The sequence below is a fragment of the Tachypleus tridentatus genome, chromosome 2, assembly GCF_004210375.1.
Source record: "Tachypleus tridentatus isolate NWPU-2018 chromosome 2, ASM421037v1, whole genome shotgun sequence".
Taxonomy (NCBI): Eukaryota; Metazoa; Arthropoda; class Merostomata; order Xiphosura; family Limulidae; genus Tachypleus; species Tachypleus tridentatus.
This window is the reverse complement of record NC_134826.1, coordinates 97,282,227-97,308,374: the sequence shown is the minus strand read 5'-3', so window position 1 is coordinate 97,308,374 and position 26,148 is coordinate 97,282,227. Positions and strand designations below refer to the sequence as shown.

At 33.5% G+C, this 26,148-nt stretch overlaps 1 protein-coding gene across 1 annotated transcript; it reads left to right on the top strand.

Moving 5' to 3' along the window:
- The first annotated feature begins 1,035 nt into the window (after positions 1 to 1,035).
- m-cup (ankyrin repeat protein mann-cup) lies at positions 1,036 to 6,270 on the top strand. The gene has a single exon (XM_076489701.1). The coding sequence runs from the start codon at positions 1,399 to 1,401 to the stop codon at positions 3,328 to 3,330; it is 1,932 nt and encodes a 643-aa protein (XP_076345816.1). The 5' UTR covers positions 1,036 to 1,398; the 3' UTR covers positions 3,331 to 6,270.
- Positions 6,271 to 26,148: the final 19,878 nt, after the last annotated feature.

The window sequence follows — 26,148 nt, the reverse complement described above, 5'->3', positions numbered from 1 at the left end:
GGAGAAACTTTCACAGGGACAATAAGGGATGAGAGATCAACCTATCTCTATGCAATAAGTCACCAAAAAGATTTGGTGAATAGACAGTTCAATCTAGAGTTTTTAGTTGTTGGTCTTATATTAGGGTTTTTAAAGGATTCTATATTATTCAAAAAGGAAGCAAAGTCTTAGCTATATTTTCAATGTTTTAATTCAAATATCACATGTATTGTAATTGAAATATAATATTCTATCAAAAAAGCCCTCTAACGCTTAGTAGTAAATTTGAGGATTTAAACGCCAGAAGTAAGGTTTCAATACCTCTGGTAGACACAGTAAATACAGTCCATAGTGTAACTTTGTTCTTATTTGTCGAAAAAGAAAATTTTAGAAGCTCAAGAAACACGAGTATTATGTTTTAATATAATATCTGTAGTTCGGATGGAGGTTACATTCATTAGTAGAGATCAATGAAAAGAGCCATTAATGAGTTTTGAAATATTTATAAAGCAACTTTTTACTATCTTTTTATTGTTTTTCTATATAGAGTAAGTTTTAAATAAAGGGCTTACACAATGCTAGTCATTAGTTTGGTTATACGTGTATTAAAGCACTCTCTAAACCTATGTTAAAGACATAGTTTGACGAAAGTGGAAATTCGAATACTTTTATCATATAATATACACTGTATAAGTAGTCAAATAACATGAGTGCTATAAAAAGTATTGGACACTTAGTAAAAGACAGGAGACAGAAAGAGTTTTTAAAGTATATGTTTGAAAAACAAAGATGTTCAGGTCTACACATATACACCTATTTAGTTAACACTAGAAAGGAAATGAAGCTCAATATAGTGATATTTTTATTGTTATTCTCTAGACATAGCTATTGATGAAATTGCATTTCTTGGTAGGGCTTTTGAATGTTTTATTATCTCTGATGAGTATTAGGTTTTACCCTACAATTAAGACACAATTCCAAGAATCACCATTCTATATTTCAAAGAACTGAAAACAGTTTTAGATCCAGTACATTTATCATTCCATTATTTCTTTGTGCTCAAAATAGTAAATGATGTGATATAAAACGTTCTTTCGTTAGAACAGTCACTGGAGTATTTGAAAGAACATAGGAATTTTTAGGTTAAGATACCCGTATGGTACATAAAATCGGCCAAGGCCAAAATATATTTTAGTAGAGAGCTCCAGCTGTGGCAATGTTGACGCTATTCATGACGTTACTTTCGTTATATCACGTGGCATTTTTTTACCTATCAGCGTTTAGCAATGAGACCTTGGCGTTTCTATGTTCCGGTTAGAAAATCAGCTGTGATAAGTGTAATTTATTATTTTGTTCGATTTCAAGTGTGAGATTACTGTAGTTGATTTTTTGGTTAGTCTCCCCAGTGATAGTTCGAAAATGTGGTATACTCCGAAATCCGAACAGAGTAACCAGCTCGATGTGATTTTTAGTGATCTATACGTGGAATGTCGACGAGCCGCACCAGGCGCTCAACTGTCATACAACGTGCGAAATATACTTGAACGACTTCCGAGAATTGAAAGAAAATTAATTGTTTCCCGAAAGAAAGAAGGATGCGCTCCTCTGTTTCTTGGATGTAAGAAAGGTAACGTTGAAATTGTGGAATACCTTATTCAAGTTTGTGATGCCGATGTTGAGCAGCGAGGGGTTTACGAAGTTTCTGATGATCATTCAGTTCATGTAGTTACACCGCTGTGGTGTGCCGCAGTTGCAGGAAAACTATCTGTTGTTCGCTGTTTAGTTGAGCATGGAGCTAATGTCAATAGTCTTTCTGATACTGGCTCAACACCAGTACGATCTGCCTGCTTCATGACACATTTTGAAATTGTGAAGTATTTGGTTGAAAATAATGCTGATATTCAGAAACCTAATTACAATGGTGGTACATGTTTAATAAATTCTGTGCAGAGTGTTCCATTATGTAAATATCTTCTGAAGCACGGGGCTGATGTAAATGCTCAGGATATTCAGTTTAAGACTGCATTACACTATGCTATTCAAGAGCATAGGTTTGAAACAACTACACTTCTTCTTGCTCATGGAGCTAACCCACTGATTAAAAGTAGATATGGCGATGATGCTCTTCAGACAGCTTGTTTAAAAGGTGCAAGACAAATATTTGAATATTTAATTAAGCATGGAGGCTATTCTCATGAACGCATTGCTGATGCATACGATCTGATGGGCACAACTTTTATTGATGACCATAATGATACACAGAATGCTTTGTTTTACTGGCGTAAAGGATTTGAATATCGACAATATCATTGCCTCCCAAATCCACAACCACAGCCTGTTGTTGGAAAGCCTTCTTATATGGTTGAAGTACAGTTCCAGACTTTGGAAGATTATGAAAATCTTGTACTAGATGTGGATGCCCGACGAATGCAGTCACTTGTAATATGTGAAAGAATTTTAGGATTGTCTCATAAAGATTTAATTTTTCGTATAATGCATCGTGGTGCTGCTTATGCTGATAGTCTTGAATATCAGCGATGTATAGATCTTTGGCAATATGCTTTGGAGTTAAGGATCAAGAAGGACAGTCTTTTGCATCCAGAAACTTGTTTTGCATCTCAAGCTTTGGTTCAGTTGTTACTTGATTTGTATGAAAAACACGAAGTTGGTATTTTGAGGGAAGAGCTGCAGTACCGGGATGTCATTCAAACAGTCAGGTTGCTTTTCTCACAATTTGACAACACCATGAAACTTTTAAGTATAAGACCTGTCTTTAAACGGCAACAAGATGGATTTGACAAAATTCTGAAAATTATCACCCACTTGTTTTACATTCTTCATGTAATTCCAAAAACTGAGGAACAGGATATGGAAATGAAAAAAATTATCTGTGGGATACTTAGAATGAACCCTTGTAATTCTGCAGGTGATAGCCTTCTTCATTTAGTAGTTTCTAAATCAAACACCTTTAGATCAAATAGTTTCTTTGAAGAGCCACATACTACTTCTCTGTTTCCTAGTCCTAATGTTGCTCATCTGCTCATAGAATGTGGTTCAAATGTTGAGGCTACAAATCAAAACATGAGTACTCCACTCCATTTTGCTTCACTTCGTGTCAATTTCAACCCACAAGTTATTAGTATTTTGTTAAAACATGGAGCCCATTTAGACCACAGAAATAGCAATGGTAACCAGCCATACAGAATGTTAGCAGGAAATTCTGAAGCTACCATTAGTCCACTTCAGTATATCACTCTCAAGTGTTTAGCAGCACGAAAAATTATTGAGAAAAGAATTCCATATGTGGGGCGAATACCAGTTACACTTGAAAGTTTTATAGAAATTCACTGAATAATAAATTTCTGTTAGGTAATGAATTGTACACATATCTTTGCATGTTGAACATGTTATATTTCTAATCTTTAAAAGACTATGAGGTGGATTTTGGAGACTCTTTCCTCGGATTTTCTTATTTTTTTAGTAGGGTGAATGAATTGATTTTTAGATGTTTGTATGTTAGTCTGTTGTGTTTTGCCTAGTGTCTTTTGTTTATTTTAATCTATGTGCAATAGTTTATGATGATTTTGAAGTACAGTTTTTGATTTACTAGTTGCATATTTGTGTAACTGTATCAGTTCTATGCTTGAACTTGACGTATATGTTGAAGATGTTTACATTCATCTTGATGAGTAACAAATAATGCAAGTTGTATAATGTAACACTTGTAACTATATTCCTACATGTTTTATAAATAAAAGGGGAACCTGAAAAGCCTCGTTTTATTTACTGTTGTTCTCCAAAACACTTGGCCTTTTAAGGGTTAACAGCAGGGCTTGAATGAAACATTTTTAAGAAGATGAGCCCAAATTTAATGTTATATTTCTAAATATATTTAAGAAGGGCTACATACAAACTTAACTTCCCTGACTGAGACAGTAAGTACTATAGCTAGGAGTTGCATGTTTTAGGTATGGAGAGTTTCAACTTATTTAACTACCCCTAGTGAGTTCTGCCTAATAGCAACAGTAAATCTAAATAGGAGAAAAAAATACATATTAAAACATTTGTGATTTCAAAATTATTATACTTTTTTAGTACTGTGTATGTAAAATAGTTAATGTTTTTATCATAATTGCTGGTGTGAATTTGAAAATGTTCCATCTAACAATTTTTTTGTCATTACTGACACTGAAAATTATTTATTCTTTTTTAACTCCCTGAAAAATGTTTAAAAATATTTACATAAAATATAAGTACTTCATTTAGTTTTAGTTAATTTCATTCTTCTGAACTTAAGTATGTATATAAATGTAAGAGCTTCTTTCCTTAAGGTGTACAAAAAAAAATGTTTTCGAAAGGTAAGCTCAGTTGTTTATAATTTTCTGTGACTTTGCTTTTTTAAGTTTGTATTGTAAATGATTTATAATGTGTAATACTTTGTTTTATTTGTAATTCTAAACATGATAAACTTGTTTAAGAAAGTTTAATTTTTGTATAATGTGTATTTGAATTGTTATCCATGTATTTTGTACAAGTGAAGTCATTAAATTGACAATAGGAGCTGTTAGGAGATTAACATTTAATGACTTATTATTTACAAAAATTTTAAGAAGTTCAAAGCACAGCAAACATTTTTTTTTACTATGAATCAAATGATTGCTAATATATCACCAGAAACTAATTACATGGATGTTTTTCTGAGATCTTGTATAAAAACATTAAGAGTTGATACTAAAAACAAAAGCTCTGGGTAAATGGAACATTTAGATGCATCATTGTTTTAGATAAAAATATTTCAAAATAAAGTTTACATCCACTACTATGGAATAACATATTTTTATGGAAACAATTTTTGACACTTTCATATGAACTTTTTTCCTTCTTTAGTAGTTCTAAATGTTATTTTAGACTACATGGTGGCATTTTGTATTTACTTACTAACATATATATCCTGTTTGATTTATTAAGATTTAAAAGATTAATATTCTTTCCAGAAACGTCTTCTGTGCTGAGGGTTTGGATTATTTCTAAGTTTTGTTGGAAACACAACTTGGAAATGAAAAATTGTTTCCTCTGCTTTTTGTTTTGTTTTTTTTTATATGTGAGAATAGAATGATAGATTAAAACATATTTTGTAATATATTTCATGCCATCAGTAAATTGAACAATGTAAATTTAATCTAGCATGTAAATCAAATAATTTGCAGTAAGAAGATATGATGAGAAATCTTGGTTTATCACCAAAGAACCAAGATATTATCTATATGTGCTAAAGCTATATGTAACAGTAATTTTTGTTTGTAGATCTTAGTATTTGTTTATAGGTGGAAGTGCTCCTTACATTAGTGTTGTTGTTTTGCAACAAGTTTTTCAATTTTGTTGTTTTATATGTTTTGTTTAAAATACACATATACATGTGTACTTTGGCATAACACCTTAGACAGTATGAATGCATAAGCAAGAAAAAAGAGCTAATAAGAATTGCCTGTAAAAAAATCTTATGAAATATAATTAGTATTGCTTTTTTTATGTTTTTTTTCTCTGGTCTCATTTTTGAGAAGTGTTGTTAGTCTAATTTGCCTGATTTTAAAGGCATGTGAAAGTGTGGATGTCAGGAGCAGTTACTGTCCGACAAGTTTAAAAGTACATGCTTAGTTGGAATAAAGTGTACTTGTTGCTTAAATTTTGTATTTACTACTTTGCAAATTTTTTTCTTTGGGCAGAAAACAACATTCAGTGGACCAACATTATTTTTTCATTTTTGGTAACACATATTGGTTATTGTTTTGTTTTTTTCTTTTCAAAATATCTAATCAACTTTGTTAGTTAAATCTCTGGTGTTTTTTTGGATCAAAAATTTCTATTTTTGATTATATCTTAATGAAGTAGTTTTCAGTTGCATATTTTCAATTTATATGATTGCTTCAAGACTTTTTTCCTGATATGTAATATTTGAATTATTTGTTTAAGGTTCTAGGATTTAATATTTTAATTGTTTTTTTATCCATGATACTTGAAATTTTCATTCCCAATGCAGGAAATACTGAATTATTTTTTAATGGTTGTTTCTCACATCCATGAATAATTAAACATATCTGTATACTTGTACATGTATATTATAATTTCTGATAGATGTATTATTTAGTAACTACTGTGTATACTATGTTTACAAATGCTGGTCAATATTAGTTACAGATGGGTAATAATATTTTTCTTACCTTGTTTATTTTCATTTGAGCATGCTGTCAATATGTAACATGTAAAACATGAAAATAAATTTCTGAAGTTAAAGTTTTGACTTTTATATTACATTAAAAGTAAATATGGATTTTGGAGCTTAGTGATTATAATGTTTCAAAAGTTATTTAAAGATATACTTTTAATTTTTTTACCACTTGCTTGAAATCAGCTAGTTTGTAAAGCTAGTTGTTTTACTTTATTTTGGTATGTAATTTTACCTTGTAAAATTGGCATTGTAATGGTACTGTATATGCAATATTTCAACTGGTAGGAGTCTGAGTGCAAAAAATACTAAGTGCCTCAAAATTTAATATCTGAAAATAATTTGAATATTTACTTGACATTTTATTCCATTAGAATGATATATATTTGTAAGTAAAACTCTTGTGTTCCCTGTTAATCCCAAAATGACTAATCTAGTTTTTTTTTGTATAAAACAATGAAAAATAAGTAAGGAAGAAGTAGAGGCATTACTGATCAAAATATGAAAACTAACTAATCAGTTATCTTTATAAAGACTATTAACTTCATAAGGTTCTCTCCAGTACGTTTGAGCTGTTTCTTGAATTTCTTTGCAAACAGGCATGATTCATTTGTAATTTAGGAAATATGTACATTGTCAATATTTGACCTATTGTCATTTTGTCAAAGAAATCCAGCTTAAAGACTGGAGATGGCAGATTTGGCAAAAGTGGACAACATATGTAAGATGGCATTGATTCATATTTGTGTTAGTCTAGTTAGTGGACAAATGTTTTTTGTACTGTCCAAGTATTTAAAGAACACAAATGCTCATACCATTTTGGGACCATAATGTAATCAGATGTTTTTAATTTTCCTCAGTTTTAAGGCAAGGATTTTCAGCTATTAACACACCTTAACACTCCTACGAAAAGTGGGGCCTAATAGGCCCCAGAGCAACTTGAAAGGTTATTAATATTAGGCTAATAAATTTGTATTTAAATGAAAATGAATCAAATGAAATGGCAATTTCATTTAAATACAAATTTATTAGCCTAATATTAATAACCTTTCAAGTTGCTCTGGGGCCTATTAGGCCTCTCCTTAACAAAGCCCATCAAAAGCATCATTATAAGCCTTTTCATATTCATGATGCTAAAAAAAAACCTATAGGTTCAAGAAGTCTTTCATTCATCTCTATCAAGGTCTTTTCATATGTGATTACGTCATCAAAGTAGATGATTACGACACTGCATGATAATCCAGAGAAAGTCTCTTTACTCATTAAGCTATAACAGACGCATTATATAATTCAAATAATAACAAAGCACATTAAGATATAATAAGGATGTATTTTTTGATATGCACTTGCTACTATCTACTGTTTAGCTCCAGTGTTGAAAGACATTTTTATCTTGATGTAAGTCATTGTAGGTAGTATTCGGCAGTGAGTAGCTCTCATTATTTGTGATTTAATCTATTTTTCAGTAGTGCATGTAAAATATTTTGAATATTTCTTCAGAAGTATAATAAGTAGTGCTCAATGACTAGTACCACGTTATTCATGGATCCCATATCTTTCACAGCCTCGTGTCTGCTTTGCACCTTGAAGTTATTTGGCCAAACGATGCATTCTTAAGCGATATTTTATTTGATTGTCCTAAGTCATGATGTCTATTGTGGAAGACGTATCTTAGTATTCTAAGTAATTAATATACGGGGTTGAGTACATTACGTTAAAGGGATTTTGAATATGCAAGTCAGTAAGTCGCATTGCAATCACAGTTGACATAAAGTTTGGCACGTGTTAAACTATATTTTGATATTGTTTTGTATTTCATAGTGAATGTTGTGTCACCGAAAATTGACCACTTTTGGGTGGAGTATGTAAAAGTTCTTTCTAACACAAATATTAATACACACGAATAATGGGTTTAAACTTAAGATTTAGAATTTCAAATATGGAGATATCCTTTGTGCTTAATGTGTTTGTAAAACTAAGGCATACAGATCAATTTGGAGCATCAAGATCATCCAGAGAGACCTGCAACAAGCCATAGTTTAGTAACGGTAGGCAAAGTTTGTCATCTTGTAACAGGTGAGAACCCATAAATGCAAAGATCAATGGAAAAAGTCACCCATGTGTCTCAGGAAACATTATAAACCGTAACTGAAAAGGATTTTCATTCAGAATCTAAGCTACTAGGATATGGGCTCGCAAAACTAAGACTTCTAGCCCTACTTCCCTTTCAACTTTCACATATCTGAAACAACTGTATAATGAAATGGTGTTCATGATATTCTACTAAAGAACATGCATGAATATTTGCTGATATAGTACCTATAGATTTCTGTATTTCAGGTATAAAAGACTGTATATAAAAATTAGTGTTATTAATTTATTTATTTTGTGCTTATAATTCGTTGATGTCGAAGCTAATGAACGTTATGTGCAATCTATTACTGTCGAGGCTATAAAATTTTCTAGAGGGCCTAAGTGATAGACGTAAAAGTAGCTACAGCAAGGTGAGTTGAAACAGAATAAAAGTAAAGTCACGTGAAAAAGAAGTTTGGTCAGAGGAAACTTATAAAATGTTAGGTTATTAATCGTGGAAGTGAAAAATCTAATGGTTGGTATCTTAGAATGAGATTAACAGTTTGAAAGAGACAAGGAAAATAATTTTTCTCGTTAAAGTGTGTTGTAAACTAATTGAACCCTCCTCTGTTAGTTTTGACAAAAACAGATGATTATTGAAAGTTCTAGATACAACTGCGGCAACTCATGCTACAGCGTGATACTATTGCGATATGAATAGAGAAATAGAGCGGCTCTTCAACTGAATTCAAAGCAATTGAACTGGCCTAATAAGACTTTTGACAACAAGTAGAGAAATATGTAGTGGAATCTGAGCTGTTCTTTTATTAGTGGATTTATCACCAACAAGTCACAAACACCTACTGTAGAAGAATCCTTAGACCAACACACATATATATCATTACATTACTATATATACTACTAAGAAGTAGTTTCTGACACTATGTAATTGGACTGTTGAAATTATGTTAGGAATCTGTAATCTTTGTAGACAAGATAGAATTTGGAAAGTTTGTGTGGAGGGATGGCGTGCTTTTGACATGACAATGTTACAACTGAGCCTTTTGTAGTGGAAGCTGTGTTGCAGGATTTCTTCAAGATTTACACTTCTTTCTGTAGTCTATGGCAATGATCGATTTTGAGACACATGTAAATGAGATGATAAATTCCCCTTATATGAACGTTTGTCTTCATACTTCTTGCATCTTATTTTTAAGGTGATGTTAGTTGATTTGGAAATAATACTTGTAAGACTTCACATCTTGCAGTTTTTTATTCAGAACTGACTGAGATTATCATGGTTCGTGGTGCTGACAACTGCAATGATGCATGCTTATTGTTCTGATACATGAAAGTTCTTTCAACCATTAATCACTCAGGACAAGCTGAAGTAATTGATTCTATTTTGTTCCATTTGTTAGATATAAAGATGTAACTAATAAGCTCCATTATAATTATTCACTTTTTATTGGAATTGTAATTGCTCTTATTGTTGCCACTGGATATTTAACCCCTGGCTTTGCAAATGTTATGAAGTACCCAAAAATTTCTTGGTCGATGACTATGAAATAGTTTAAATGTAGTCTAATCTCACATCCATGCCTCTCTGTGAAGGTTATTTCCTATATGCATAGTTAGGATGATTTCCCAATTTCTTCTTTTTTCGGCTTCACGATTACTTCAATCAATCTTGTTGCTTCATTTCTGTAAACAATTTCCTACCATTCATTACTAAATTATTTTGAGCAATGGTACTAATGTCGGAACGTGGCATGGTTAGGGAACTTAACTCTCAATCTGTGGCTTGGTGGTTTGAATACCCGTCACATCAAACAGATGCAGAAGTAGCCCAGTAATTGATAAATTAAGGATGGCTAATGCAGATAACTCTTATGTAGTTTTGCACAGAGTTCAAAGTAAAACAAATTGTTACCAATGTCAATACAAACTTTGTAAGAGGTTTTGTTTTATGAACCCATTGATTAGTTGTTTAAATAATGAACTAATTATTTTGATTGGAGTAACTAAAATAATCTAAGCTGAATTTGCTTCTTAAGTCCAACTTATTCCTGTTTCTTTAGATCCAGTTAGCTCTGTGTTCTCTTTCTCATGTGTTTGGGCTCTGGGACTCACCCTCGTGATACCGTTTTCTTGGTTTATTATCATTTGTCGATCCCTTAAGCCTTGGTTCTAATGTCCATATTTTCCACACTTACACCAGTTCCTTTTTTCTAAGAACAGTTTAATTTCCTATAGCATTTTGGCTACAGTTCTTGGCAATATGCCCTTTTAACTTATTGAAATATCCATTGTTTTGTAATTTACTTTTTCTATTGTAATTAAACAACTGTTATTTAATCCTCTGATTTCTTCTAGACTTCTATCCTATTTTATTACATTATTCCCTAGTCTTTATCTGATAGAACAGTGAGAGACATAACCATACACTGTTAAACTTGTTAGCTATTTATATGAATGAACGTAAAAAATACATGGAATCAAGATTTTCTATTGTTACTTATAAATTGTCTAACAGCAGCAAATGAAGCTATAGACAACAATCCATCATCAATTATAGATTTACACGACTGCTTATTTTAAGTTTAATACTAGAGTATTATTTAGTTTATATTGTGCGAGTGTTAAAGATAGTTATTTTAGAAGCAATAACTAGGGAAAGTTTGCTTACATAACTCTTTATGAATCATTTGTTGTGAATTAGCGTAATATTACTCGACCATTCTGTATTTTTCTTGTTGCTTTAAGTGAGTATTGTTACATCAAAGCATCTCATGGTGTGTAGAAAGTTGTAGGCCATAACTGGGCAATGTATATATATAGGGGACCAAGTTAGTTAAAGTAAAAGTAACATAGTTATTGAGATATATCGATCTAGACAGTGTTTGTAACTTTAGCCATAAGGACTGTATAGTGGTGACTTTTAAAGTGTTATAGTTGCAGATTGTATTGCACTAAACAGAGTAGAGAAGAATAATTAGTCTTGTCACTTGGTGTCTAAAGGTTCTAAGGTAATTGAGTTAACATATGTGGATTTTTGATGTAAAATAAAATTAGTTAAAGTTTTATATAAAATTATTGTATCCCACATGGTATTGTATGTGAATTTCTCATTAATTATATTGTAATAACAGTAGTAGAGGAAAATAATTTGCCTTGTCAAAGGGTGTTCTAATTTAATTGAACCTGCCCGTGTAAACTTTGACGAAAAAGAGACAATTATTTAATGTTTTGAATATAACTATGATAATCAATAACGTAACGAATTTTTTTTTTTACATTTATCTGACATATTTTGAATGTATTACTCCAAAACAAGTAGATTGTATCCTTCACTGAGTAAAAATAAAATGAAAATAAGAAAATCCTTTAAAAACTGTTTATAAGCATGTGTCATAACTTTTTACTTTTGTATAATGAAACTGACGACAAAATCATACTGATCCTTAAAGAAGGCACATCTCGTTTATCATTTTTGTCGTCTCGCATATTGAATACGGGGTTAAAAGAACATACCCTACCTTGGGGATTCTAAACGCAGATTATTTTTTTTTATATTGTGAAACATACGTACATATAATTTTGAATAAATGTATTACTTGTTTAGGCTTCTCTTCCACCATGTGCCCAAAGTGTTGTGTATAGACTATTGTAAAATAAAAAGAACAACACGATTTTTGATAAATGTGTATATTCACAGTAGCATAAACTAATTGGTTCAGTGCCAGAAGCTGGAAATATAACTTTAGGATGACTACGATAAAGGTCATCGTGTGACAACAGATCAATCACAGCTAGTGTTAACTGCGAAATGTCATTTCATTTTGTTTTTCAGTTGTAAATCATATATGGTTGTTTTGAATATATATTTTGAATCGGGAACTTCAACGTACGTAAGGCTCTGTTTCGACGCAAATACTGCTGAAGGTTAAAATCCATGGAATGTAAATAACAGCATAACAATATACAAGGCAAAATAGCAGACAGCGCTACAAGTGTATCGTAAGGAGCTGCCTTGATCGAAATTGTTCAAGGTTAGAAGCGGTACGTGACGTTCCCACTGTTTTTTTTTTTTTTTTTTTTTCCCTTTAGAAAATAATTATCGTTATCACTGGGTGTTGTTACTGTAGTATATATAACTAAGTATCGTAGTAAAAACAGGAAGTTTTGTTTCACCTTACAAGTTTGTACAATTGTGCACATTTGTACACATTTTTGAAAAGATATTAATACACGTTCAACGAAGAGGCAGAGTTATGTACTTTTTATTACAGCAATCATGACCCTAGAAGTAATTAAAATCAACCTACCTATTATGGTTTCAAGAGCACAATACTTCATATATATATATGGCTTGAACGAAGACACGTATTATATGAGCGACGTATTAAATAATATAATAATGTATCATATTTATTGATTTAATCAGTCATTCATCACTGCAATGCTTCAATAGCAACAACCCTCTTTAAAGCACTCAGTACAGCTTATCAATTTATTGTAATATTGCCTGCACAATAATTATGTTAAATTATGACTCTTATTATGGTACACCGTAAAGATGCTTCAAAATCAGAATTATAATAAAAATGAGCCAAAATCATAGATTGTAAAACTATTTCAAAATAAGAGTGAACGTTGATATAATAATAATTTCATAAGTGTATCTAAAGATGCATCAAAACGTGAATTAAGATCAGGATGAATGTCGAATGGAGTCACAATTAAAGTGGCCATGAACATTTTCGAGCATCAATGTGTTTTGTAAAAATGCGCAAAATAGAGGAAGAGATATTGTGCAAGGAACTGTATATGAATGTGAAGATAAAGTACCTGTACGGAAGTTCAAAAATCAGAGTAAATATACGGGAGTATTAAGACCGGAGTGATCGTATAGGTGTTACAAGATCAAAGTGACTGTACAGATATATGTTAAGATGAGAATGACTTTATGGGTATTCCAAGATGAAAGTGACTCCAGAAGTTGGTCAAGAAAAGTTTGTGACGACGCAGAAGTCCAAAGAATAAGATTGCGCATGTATTTTGGATGTTGAACGAGAACCACTTGAAAGCTTACAAAAGAAGAAGACATTTGAGGGTTGTGAAGATAAATCGTTCAACCTGTGCTTGGGGCACAGACATTCTTCACATACGCGCTGTACCTATTAAGCCATACCTATGAGGTAACTATTAAGTATTAAGAAAAACTTTCTATCTGTGGATGCATCTCCTTCCAAAAGGTTGACCTATTTAAACCAAACATGACATGTTAACTTAATAGTCCAATAGCAAACCAGATTCACATTAATATTTCCCATATATTGCAAAATTTAAATCTTTTATAGCATAAACCATTTATTGTTACTGCATTAGATATTGTAAATAGTCGAATTTGAAGAAAACTCACATTATAACAAGAATTCACAAGTCAACGACTTTAAATAAAAGGTTCAACATGTTGGGTTGTTTCCCATAACAACCAACATATGTAGTTATATAACGCAAAGAATAGAGATAGTGCTGCTGTTTCAGTTGTCGCTCTATCCTGATTCACGCCATTTAACTTTCAGTTTAAACTAAGGTTAGAATAAGCATTTAAGCCTAAATTAGAAGTGTTTCATAATTAAAATATTATTATTGATATTTCTTATTTCTTAATGTATAATGTATAACATAGTTTTCTGTAGAAGTAAAATTCAAAATTGTTATTAAATTTTGTATAATAAATGTACCAAGTTCAGACAGTAAATATCCTGACTGCATTTTTACTGTGAAATCAGTTGCTTTACCATTTCTGCCAAGATCTTTAATTCGACTGCTACACTTCCTTATTTCCGATCCGCTTCCCCTGTCGTACAACAGTTTCCGTACGGGATGAACACTACTGAAAATATTCGCAAAATTTACTCATATTTAGCAAATTTGTGTGTGTTTTCAAGAGAAAAAATACAGAGGAATTCAGTCTCGTTAAAATAACTTTTAAAACGTTTAAAGTAAAACAGTTAAAAGTGCATTACAAGAGCTTAAAAAAAGCCCATTATGGACTGAGAGTTCGCTTTTGCTTGTAGACTTTCGCTGGAATTGTCGGGCTTTCACGAAGAGAAAAGCTGGGTGTGCAACTTGCCCCACAAGAAATTAATCAAGTTGCATATATATTTAATTTTTATTAAAATATTATTGACGGCTATGCAAAACGAGCTTTCCTGGAGCTATACATAACTTTCATAACAATTTTAGCCAACACCAATAAGAAATTTAATTTTACATTTGTCTAATTAAATAATGAAAGGTCTTCACGTGAAATTAAACACCTTTCTTTTCCCGTAAATCGTTTATATTTTGTTAAGCGCCGAGAAATTTGTTCCTCAGTTTTCTCACAAGTTTTATAAAAACCAGCTACGTCACTAGGACTTTGGTCATGAACGCATTTTTACGTCATAGACTTTTTTTTTTCTGTTACCACGTGATTTACAGAAATAGAACAGATATTAGTCGTGCTCAAAGAGTGTATTATTGCACTAGAAACAACATTATGTCATATGCAAACATAGGATGATAATACTGAAAAAGAAAAGGAAACTCATTTTTCTTCATTTGCGTTAAAAACTCCTGAAACCAGAACGTCCATTCACTTTCCAATTTCCAATAACTGAAAGTGTTATGATAAACGTAAAACACTTTCTTCAGCTTCCTAAAATGAGTAACTTACCACCTTCGTACAATAAAACTTCAAATAGATAACTTTATATTCTCATCGTAGATCAGTAACTCCTATCACATATCACACGTTCTAAAAAGTATTAAATTTAGATTAGTACTTGAGCTTACCATTTATTACTTTTACATCCAAGAATTTAAATCGATCATGGTACACTCAATTTAGATCAGCTGATGTATTTGTTTATTCAATAAATAAAGGTATGGTCAGTTGATGAGTAGGCTGGTTTTGCATTCGGAATGACGACTTTTCCTGGAATAATTCGGTTATCTAACGGTAAAATTCCTTATTGTAAGCAAGGAAATATTTTTGTGCTTGCATTATTTAATGTCTCTTTCATTTTTTCTCGTAAATAATTTTATATTTATTTTTAAAAGTGCAAATTTTCCGTGAATATGTCGAGAACAGGAGTCTTTATACAAAAGAGAGAAATTAAAGACAATTGAACAAGCAACAGTCCTGTTGACTATGAATTTCACGCAGTTCAAAGAAAAATTGAAGAAGTAACAGTTTGTTTTTTTAATTTCGCGCAAAGCTACACGAAGGATATCTGCGCTAGCCATCCTTAATTTAGCAGTGTAAGACTACAGGGAAAGCAGCTAGTCATCACCACCCACCGCCAACTCTTGGGCTACTCTTTTACCAACGAACAGTGGGATTGACCGTCACATTATAATGCCCCCACTGCTGAAAACGACGAGCATATTGGGTGTGATGTGGATTCGAACTCGCGACCCTCTGATTACGAATCGAATGCCTTAACCCATCTGGCCATGCCAGGCCAGAAGTGACAGCTTCATTAACTATAAATTCGTACATAGTTTCAATAATTATTCATTGAAATAAATGTAAATCCTCCGTGTATTCAGGCAGTAATAGTAATTTTGCTGTTATTATTATCATGCCAAAGAAGTCAACATGATGCAGTGTGTTTTATTAAAATGATATTGAATATGAAACTCAGTAGATTCTATGACAATCACAACCGATATAAAGTCGTAGTGGAAAACAATATATCAGAACTACATTTTGCCACCGAAAATTATAGGCTTTTTGGAAAGGTGTGTAAAAGTATGAGTCCTTTCTGACGCAAAATATTAACATACAGAAGTTGTTCAGATCGGGGATTTGGAATTTACAGCATGAAGATAAAGCTTGTATTTAGAAAGCAAGAGAATGTGGATTAACCTGGGAACACAGAACCGTCATGATAATCAAAGTGCGTCGTTTTGCAATGGGTCATAATCTATAAACACAACACAACGGTCAGCGACAAAAATCGTCCACGTGTGCAAGTAATAGAACAGAGCATAACCAAATACAATTCCCGCCTCGGAAAGCGACAAAGGTCAAGTGTACATACGTTGTTTTCAAGAAGTATGGTTTGGTTTATTTTGAATTTCTCGCAAAGCTACACGAGGGTTATCTGCGCTAGCCGTTCCTAATTTTGCACTGTAAGACTAGAGGGAAGGTAGCTAGTCATAACCAACCCCCGCCAACGAATAGAAGGATTGACCGTCACTTTATAACGTTCTCACGGATGAAAGAGCGCGTATGTTCGATGTGACAGGAATTCGAACTCTCGACCTTCAGATTACGAGTCGAGTAGCTTAATTACCTGGCCATTTCGGGCCTTTCAAGAAGCATCCATTCATTCGTCATTGGCGAATAAAACTAATATTTATGAAGACACTTCAGTCCACTTTTAGAATATGATTGACAGATAACCTGCAATATGTCAAAAAATAATCTTAAAAAATTGCAAATGCAGTAAACCAGAGTTCTAAGGTTTCTACAATTTACCCTAGAAAATTACATACATAAAATTAGTAGCCTACCTACTTTAAAAAGTATACTAGCTGAACTAGCTTTTAAATATTACAAAAGAAAAAAAGAAATAAATTGGTATCTGCACTATAAAATTTCAATCTCCCACCAAACACACTTTGCTATATAATCTGTTCTGCGAACAGAAAAACAAAGGGTTGAGCATTATGTCACGATGTCAATAAATGTTCTCTTTTACAACTATGGTACAAGACAAATAAATTATTCGGTGTTTGTCCTGTGAAATTGGGTTTTCTCACGGCAGTCAGGTATCTTTCCTGCAAAAAAATTCACCAGAGCTTTCATTGGATGTACGGTCCCAGCCCTCCTGAAAAGGGCCTTAAATTCAAATTAAATTCAAATACTTTAAATTAAATCAATTGCAACAAAGTTTACTTAAAATTAAGTTAGTTACTATATTAATATTATGTAAACTTAAATACTCTGATTGCATGTCTCGATCTCGACTCTTTATTTCATCAACATGTGTACTCATCTGTGGAAGAGCCAACGTTAATATTCTTCACAACTTTCTGAGAAAAACGTCTCGTCAATCTTTCTAGACGCAATTATAGCCAATATAGCAAATTATTCTCACGCGCGGGGTTGAAAGAAAACAACTGTTCCTGAGCGCTTCACTTGGGAGAAGTAGGCAATATCACGTTCTCTTCCTTCAAACTAAATTGCTAGTCTGATAAACCATTGCCTTGAACACTAGAATGTTACTGAAGAAATGAATTATTTCGTTATCGTTGAGTGGACAGGACTTGATAATTCAAGTCTCCTTCAATGAAAGGACATGTTTTAATAGTATCTTACATAAAAGCAGAAACTTCCCAATTGTCTAAGCTATTTCTCCAATGCCGCAACTCCAAATAATTACTAAATAGTAATGTTTTTCTTCTTTTTTCAAGAACCTCGAGAATTCTAGTTAAAAATAAACATAATCAGTGATGTCGAGAAAACCCACTTGTAGAGAAATATATATTCAAAAACGGCTCGTTTGTGTTGAGAAAATATTTTACATAGAAGATCGAACAACGTTTCGACCTTCTATGTAAAATATTTTCTCAACACAAACGAGCCGTTTTTGCGTATATAAAAATAAACATAGTTTGTTCTTATATTTTCTGCGTGCCGCTGAGTTAAAATAAATACATTATCCTTCCTTTTTCATCTGTCATTTTGTAATGTAAACTTTATTGACAGTTTCGTTGTGTGTTTTTCATAGTCTGTGAAATGTAAAAAATGGGGGTCTTGAATTACAGACGAGCATTATTTATTTACGTAAAAAACAACGTATATTGATGGTAATACTGTGCCCAGCATGGCCAGGTGGTTAGGGACGCTTGACTCTTAATACGAGGGTCGCGGATTCGAATCCCTGTCACACCAAACATGATCGTCTTTTCAATCGTGTGCTTGTTATAATGTAAGGATGAATCATACTATTCGTTGGTAAAAGAATAGCTCAAGAATTGGCGGTGGGCAGTGATATTTAGGTTCCTTCCTTCTAGTTTATCACTTCTAAGTTAGTGTCAATTAACCTCAATAGCCGTCTGATATCCTTGCCCGAAATTAAAGAAACAAACAAAACTATTTAAAAAAAAAAATTGTTTTACAGCAAAGCCACACTTGGCTACCAGTTGTGTCCCCTGCGGAGAATAAAACTCCGGATTTTAGCGCTGTAAATTTCAAAGTCTACCGCTATCCCACCAAAGAACAGTTATTTTTGTTACAGAAAATAAGGAATGGTGTCCACACCAGACATACTTCGAGAGGGAAGAAGACTTAACAGGTGCAGTTCTTAATGTACAGATGAGCGTTACAGGTGTGGCTGTCATGGAAACAGAATCTAAAGACAATGACTTACTAGGCCTAAGAGCACTGGCTGGAGATGAAATGTATGAGGATGTTAACAATAACTAAAGAACTGACTGGTAAGAAAAAGAAAGATATACTGTGCCAATATACAGATAAATGAAGAAAGACAGACCTCACACAACACAAGATCATGATGAAAATAATGGATCCTGTCAAGATGAAGACATACTGGAGACCCTAAGCCAGGAGCGACAAACAAAGAATATGTAAATGTTGGTGTAGACTATGTGAGAAGACTTAGTGTGTTAACTGAAAACTGCCTGTGTATAAAGTGGAAACAATGTTAAAATATTTCTCTCATGAAGAAGGGCTCATGTTAGATATAATAGACTGCTTAGTGTAGGTAGTATTAATTAATTTTGTGAGTTAATATTTCATGACTATTTAGCTGTTTTTTGTTTTTCATGATAAGAGAGCCAAAAGTTACTGATATCGAGGCTATGAAGATTTATAGAATGCCTCAGTCAAAGATATAAATAGCAGTGACCAGGTGACCAGACGAGAGATCAGATAGTGAGAAGAGAGCCAAAAGTAAAGCTGAGTGAAAGAGAGTTTTGGTTAGAAAAAAGTTATAAAGCATAAAATTAACCGTCGTAAGAGTGAGTAACCTAACAGTTGATATGTTAAATGAGGTTAACAGTTTTCTGACATTTTAGGAAAATAATTTGCCTCGTAAGATGGTGTTCTGAAGTAATTGAACCTGCCTGTGTAGGCATTGACACAAAGCACACGATTATTTGAAAGTAGGCCTATATGCGAAAAGCAGACGTTTCTTGGAATTAGGCTTGAATACACACAAAAGAAAAATGGAAACAAGTACCAAAAGTTCAAAATACAACCGTGGTAAGTCACAAGGCAGCGTGAGTAAATTATACATCAATACTGTTGTAATAAAAGAAAAAGAGAGAGAGCACAAAAGATATAAGTGGTATACCTATAAAGGTATACCTGGTAGTGTTTAAAAGAAAAAATAATTTAGCTTATCAACTAAAAATGAGAATAAGAAAAGCAAACGTAAAGATATAGATGTCAATGATAAAATTTCAATCACCTACGGAGTAAAATGACTCTCGAGCGATATATTCAGAAGATTAAACCTTTTTCCAGTGATGAACCACGTACATCTTTGATAACTTATGCCATGAACTAGATGACTGTACTTGATGAACAGTTGTTTTCAGTGGTTGAAAATGAAGGATTTAAACGTCTAACTGCCACCCTAGAGTCACATTTTGGGTTTTGCAATACCAAAACTACGTGATAAAGTTCAATAAAAATTGGGAGTTGCCTTTGAAGAATCTCTCGTGCCACACGTTAACATTACTACAGGTGCATGGACCTCTGATAGCAACCCTGTTACCTATCTCGCTGTAACTGCACATTGGATTGACAGAAACTGGGATAGACAGCTCTCACTTTCGTCTCTTAAGCACTTATAAGAGTAACACACACGACCAAACTTGTTGAAAGGCTTTCTCAATGTGTTTGACAAGTAGGATATGTCGTACTCCAAGATAACAGCCGCACCATAACAAATGCCTTAAATTAAACCAACGCATCCAATGTGGGATGCATGCTTCATACCCTACCACTTACAACCTACAACTACATGTATTACAATATATGATGGAATACTAAAGCAGAAAACCGTTGAAGACGTACTTGATTGTAGATGATTTATTGTTGGTCATTTCAAAAATTCATTTTCTATCTCAGAATAAAACTAAAGAAGGTTCAAACGAGCATAAATTTCGTCCAGCACAAAGGATGCGTCAACAAGGTGGAATAGCTCTCATAAGATACTCAAATGCCTAGTCGAGTTAAAACAAACCCTGACAATCTATACTTCTTACCATGGCATATTCAATCTTAGTGGTCCATAGCTGAAATTTTTCTTTCAGTCTTGAGCTATTCGAGTGGAAAACAAGGAATTTGAGTCTCTCAAACACCTGTGGATCTGATGTCGTTCCAACAGCAAAGTTTCTGAAGAAAAATATTTGCGACCTGAAATTCAACAGTCTGCTTACATTGAGAAATTCTCTATTAGAATCATTGGATAAACAATTTGACTCCAGCAAGAAATCCAATGCTTATGCAGTCATTATAAAGCCCACTATTTCTTGACAGAAAAAGCCTATGTAAAAGCTAAGTTGCTTTCATTACTACAAGCTCATGATTTCTCTGACCAAGACAATCCAGTCGAAAAGTCCCACGTTGTTCTAGAGTTAGATGACCCGTGAGCAGAGCTTGAGTTCAGGGTTCAATTTAAGTAATCCTTTAAACTTTTTAATTTTTCTACTAAATTCTCCTTCAGCTCTCTTTTTCTTTATCATTTCTTGCCTTTGCTTCCACATTACAAACCATTTACCATTTCGGTTTGCTGACTATGAACTAATCTATAATGTACTCATATTGTACTTAGAAATTTTGTGCTTCAGAACAGGAAAAAAATCGAAATATACGAGGTCTGTTAAAAAAAATACGAGGACTGACGTCATAAAACAAAATGTACTTTATTTAGAAGTTACAGGTCTGGGACCCCTTCAAAGTACTCTCCTCCCCAACGCACACACTTATCCCAACGGTGTTTCCACTTGTTGAAACAGTCCTGGTACGCTTCTTTTGTAATGTCCTCCAGCTCCTTCGTCGCATTTGCCTTAATCTCGGGAATCGTCTCAAATCTTCTTCCTTTCAAGAGTCTTTTGAGTTTGGGGAACAAGAAAAAATCGTAAGGAGCAAGGTCAGGTGAGTGGGGAAGAACATTGATCGAGTGTTTGGCCAAAAACTCACGTGTTCTGAGAGCTGAATTTCTCAGCAACGCGGTGCATCTTCAATTTTTCGGTCAAAATCTCGTGACAAGATCCAACTGATATCCCACACTCTTCAGCAAGCTCCCTGACAGTCAGACGTCGATTTGCCCGTACCAGGGTGTTGATTTTGTCGACGTGTGGCTCGTCAGTTGACGTGGAAGGACGTCCAGGACGCTCATCATCTTCAATGGACTGTCGACCATCCTTAAAACGTTCATGCCACTTGAAACATGCCGTACGCTTCATAGCAACATCACCGTAAGCCGTGTTAAGCATAGCAAAAGTTTCAGTTGCAGATTTTCCAAGTTTAACACAAAATTTCACAGCAAGTCGTTGCTCCTTCAGGTCATTCATTCTGAAATCCGCCAAACAAAAAAATCGCACTTCACTTAAAACCGCGTAGCTAATACACAAATGAAGATATCTGCAATCGGGAAATGGCGTCGTAATCAGCTGATCTGTGCGAACCTAGCGACACCAAGCGGAGTCCCCTGGAATCAACTGGAGCCGCGCAATTCAAACAGTCCGCGTATGTTTTGAACAGCCCTCGTACGCAAAGTTTATCTTCCTTTAACAGCAGGTGCAACTGCCAACACCTCGACTTCTTAGGAAGAATTGCAACAATTTTATGATTAGCCACCAATTTATCATTCTAAGAATGCCTATTCGTTCGACTTTTGGAAGTCAGCTGAAGCTCGGTTTCCCACTATGGCAAGGATAGCAAGGCGTTAACTTTCCGTACGTACCTCCGATCAGAGTAGACAGTAGACAGGATTTTAGCGCTGTCGGCGACATTATCACATACAAAAGGTCAAGGCTTTTACCAGAAAACACCGAAATTTTGCTGTTCCTAAAGTACAATTTAAACAAATTCTAAAAATACAGGTATTCTGTAAAGTGTTATGCATATTTTTGTTAATTACTTTTGAAAGATGAAAGTAAAACTTCAATGTTCTTTTGATGATTGTTTGGTTAAATGTAATAAATGTCAAATTTGTTTTTGTTTGTAATTTTTGTGTATGATGTTTATTTTTATCCTTTTTGGGGGGACAAGGGGAGAACCCAGTCCCAATTGACAACCCGGCAGAAGTTTAGTGGCCGGGTACCGAGGGTTATGGCTTCGAATCCCTTTCCCACCAAACATGCTTACCCTTTCAGCCGTAGGAGCGTTATAATGTTACGATCAATCCTACTATGCGTTGGTAAAAGAGTAACCTACAAGTTAATAGTGGAGGGTGATAATTAGCTGCCTTCCCTGTAATCTTTCACTGCCAAATTAGGGACGGTTAACGTAGATAACCGTCGTGTAACTTTGCGCGAAATTGAAAATAGAATAAATTCATTTTTAGAGAACTCTCTCTCTCTCTAAGGCGTGCGACTCGTAATCCGAGGGTCGCGGGTTCGCGCCCCCGTCGCGCTAAACATGCTCGCCCTCCCAGCCGTGGGGGTGTATAATGTGACGGTCAATCCCACTATTCGTTGGTAAAAGAGTAGCCCAAGAGTTGGCGGTGGGTGGTGATGACTAGCTGCCTTCCCTCTAGTCTTACACTGCTAAATTAGGGACGGCTAGCACAGATAGCCCTCGAGTAGCTTTGTGCGAAATTCCAAAACAAACCAAACCAAACTCTCTCTCTCACACACATACAAATAATAAATAGCTGTAACTATCTTATGAAGTGCACGCTTTGATAGGGATGATGTACATAGGAAGTTATATTTGTTCTTAGATATGTGGTATTCTCTGGTTTCTGAAGAGTGTTGGGTAGGTTCACTATTACTGAAAGATCGGCATGATAAATTACAAAATAAATCTGAATTATACTACTAAGTGAGTTTTAAACTAAGCAATAAAGAGATTGATACGATATCTTATATGAAATGGAAACATTTATATAATAGACAAAACAATTTGTCTATAATTATACTCGTGTTAGGGTACCAGATTGTTGCATGTTATTGAATTCGTGAAAGGACTAAATGATTTTTCCATGAGATATCCTCCTATCAAACAAGTTGCTTGTGATCCTATGTGGGCTGTTTAGTTCTAACCTTTTTTACTTAACAGGAAATGTCGTATTTAATCATACCAACTAATGGTACTAACATGTCTGGCCATTCTCATTCAACACAGGGAGATTGGAATCTCTAGATATCATTTTCCCTGGCAGTGAAGGACACTGCTGTCATTAAACTTATCCTCCATAGGTGAAGCAGGTATTAGCTTTTGAGAACAACAAAAGAGTATTAACAATTAAAATGGGGCCAATGCGTTATGTGAAAACTGCATAGATTCAGAATAAAGGAAATATTTGAAAATTTTTATATTAAAATAAGTAGATAGTGTGTGTGTTGTTAGCATAGCAAAGCCACAAAGGGCTATCTGCTCAGCCCACCGAGGGGAATCGAACCCCTGATTTTAGCGTTGTAAATCCGGAGACATACCGCTGTACTAGCGTGGGGCATACAAGTGGATAGAAAAGACATACATATTACACCTTTCCTTCACCTCCTGCGTTTCAGAATTTTGCTTAAGTCAAATTTTAAATTTGGATTTAATCTTATTTTGTAGTTATCTTGTTTGTCATTAAGCACAAAACTACACAATGGGCATATATGCTCTACTCACCAGCCCACATGATTTCTAGCGTTATAAATAACCCTGTTGTGCCACTTGGGGAATCAGTTAGCTAAACATTTGAAGCATGATTAAGAGAAAAACATGTGATGAATGCAAACAAAGAGACTCACAAAAACAAATAATAAAGCAACACACGGATGAGACATAAAGCGTGTTAAGCTTCTTTCTCTCCTGTAAGCATTTACACACAACATGAATGATACAACCCTTAAACAACAAGCTAGAACGTAAATCCCCTTCAATTAATATACAAAATATGTAATACAATTCACAATGAACTAATAAAATGAAGCCTCTTGGAAATACTTTAATATGAAAATACAATATTTTAAATCAATAATAGAAATTATCTTAAACTATAATGTTAAATACATAATTACTTAAATAAAATTCCGGTGCGGCCTTGTGGTTTAATGTGCTCGATATGCAATCTGTTAATCAGAGATTCAACTCCTCTCAAAAAACATACTCACCCTTTCAGTCGTGAGAATGCTATAACGTGACTTTTTATCGGTAAAGATTAGCCTAAGAGACTGTGCTGTTAACTGACTGTCTTCTTATTAATCTGTTACTATAAAATTTACGTCGACCTGCGAAACTTTTGAGATAATGTTCATACATTTCACATGAATTTTCCTTATTCTATCACTTTCATGAATGCTGTTTAAGCTACTCTTTGTTGCAGGTATTACTTGTTGGATCGATAACCGGTTTGTTTGAAAAGAATTTACGTGGTCAACAAACAAACACACGCATACATAACTTTATTGAATAAAACTACACTTGATAAAGAAAAGAACAATAAAATATTGTAATATTATTTAGAAAAGAGTACAGAGTATGAAGAAATTAATAGCATTCAGTGTATGACATGGTTTTACGAGTTCAAACAAAGATACTCTCAAAAACAAAGAATAAAACTTGTAGTAAAGAGAAAAGGTAGCTAAAAGGTGTTTATGGAAACAAAAAAAATATTGTTGTTGTTTAGTATTAAGCACAAAGCTATACGAGTATCTGTGCTCTGACTACCACGGGTATCGAAACCCGGTTTATAGCGGTATAAATCCGCACTTATACCACTGTGCTATAGGGGGTCCTTATAAAACGAACCGAAGCTAAATTATTGCAGAGAAAAGTAAATGTAAAGTTGTACTAAAGGAAACTTAGCTGAGTATACAGATACTTTAGTATATGCTCACAAAGTGATAAGAATATGGTTTTGAACTAATTTGGGATGGATATTTTAGACCTACATAAGTCGAGGAAGCCTATAGCAATTCTATTTAGCGTAATGTTCATTTTTAAAGAAACTTAGAAAAGTGCTAACTGTTTTTTTGTGTGAAATATTTTGCAAATAAAAACTGAGGTTGAGATCGAAGCCTGTTATAACGTGATCACAACGACGTTGTGTAATCATGTAACACAGCTATTGCAAAAAGGTTTGACTAAGCAGTAGACAAGTAGGGTGATTTTGAATGAAAAAGTACTATGCAATTTGGAATACTTAGACAAATACCGTTTTAACGATATGAGACTTGAAATATTTAATCGAGAAATGTGGGAAAAAGTTCCGAACAAAGACATCAGTATTATTTATATAGATTAGGGACAGTGCAAATGTCAACAAAACAAAGAAACATTAACAATGAAAAATACATAATACAAAATTAAATCATTTAAAAAAGGAATACATAATACAAAAACATACCATTTAACTCTCTCACCATGAGCATCTTTTTTCTACAAGTTTTAGTAAGTTATATTCAAAACGTAGTTAAACTACTTTATTATCACGGTATATTTATATAAATATAGCATAAACACATAATTTATATTTTATGTATTCTCAAGACGGCTGGTATGAGTATTAAAACTTTAGTTAAAATAAAGTAGAGAACAACGTTTCGACCTTCTTAGGTCATCATCAAGTTAACAAACAGATATTGTAATTGGCAGTTGTTGGGCGCATGACCCAGGG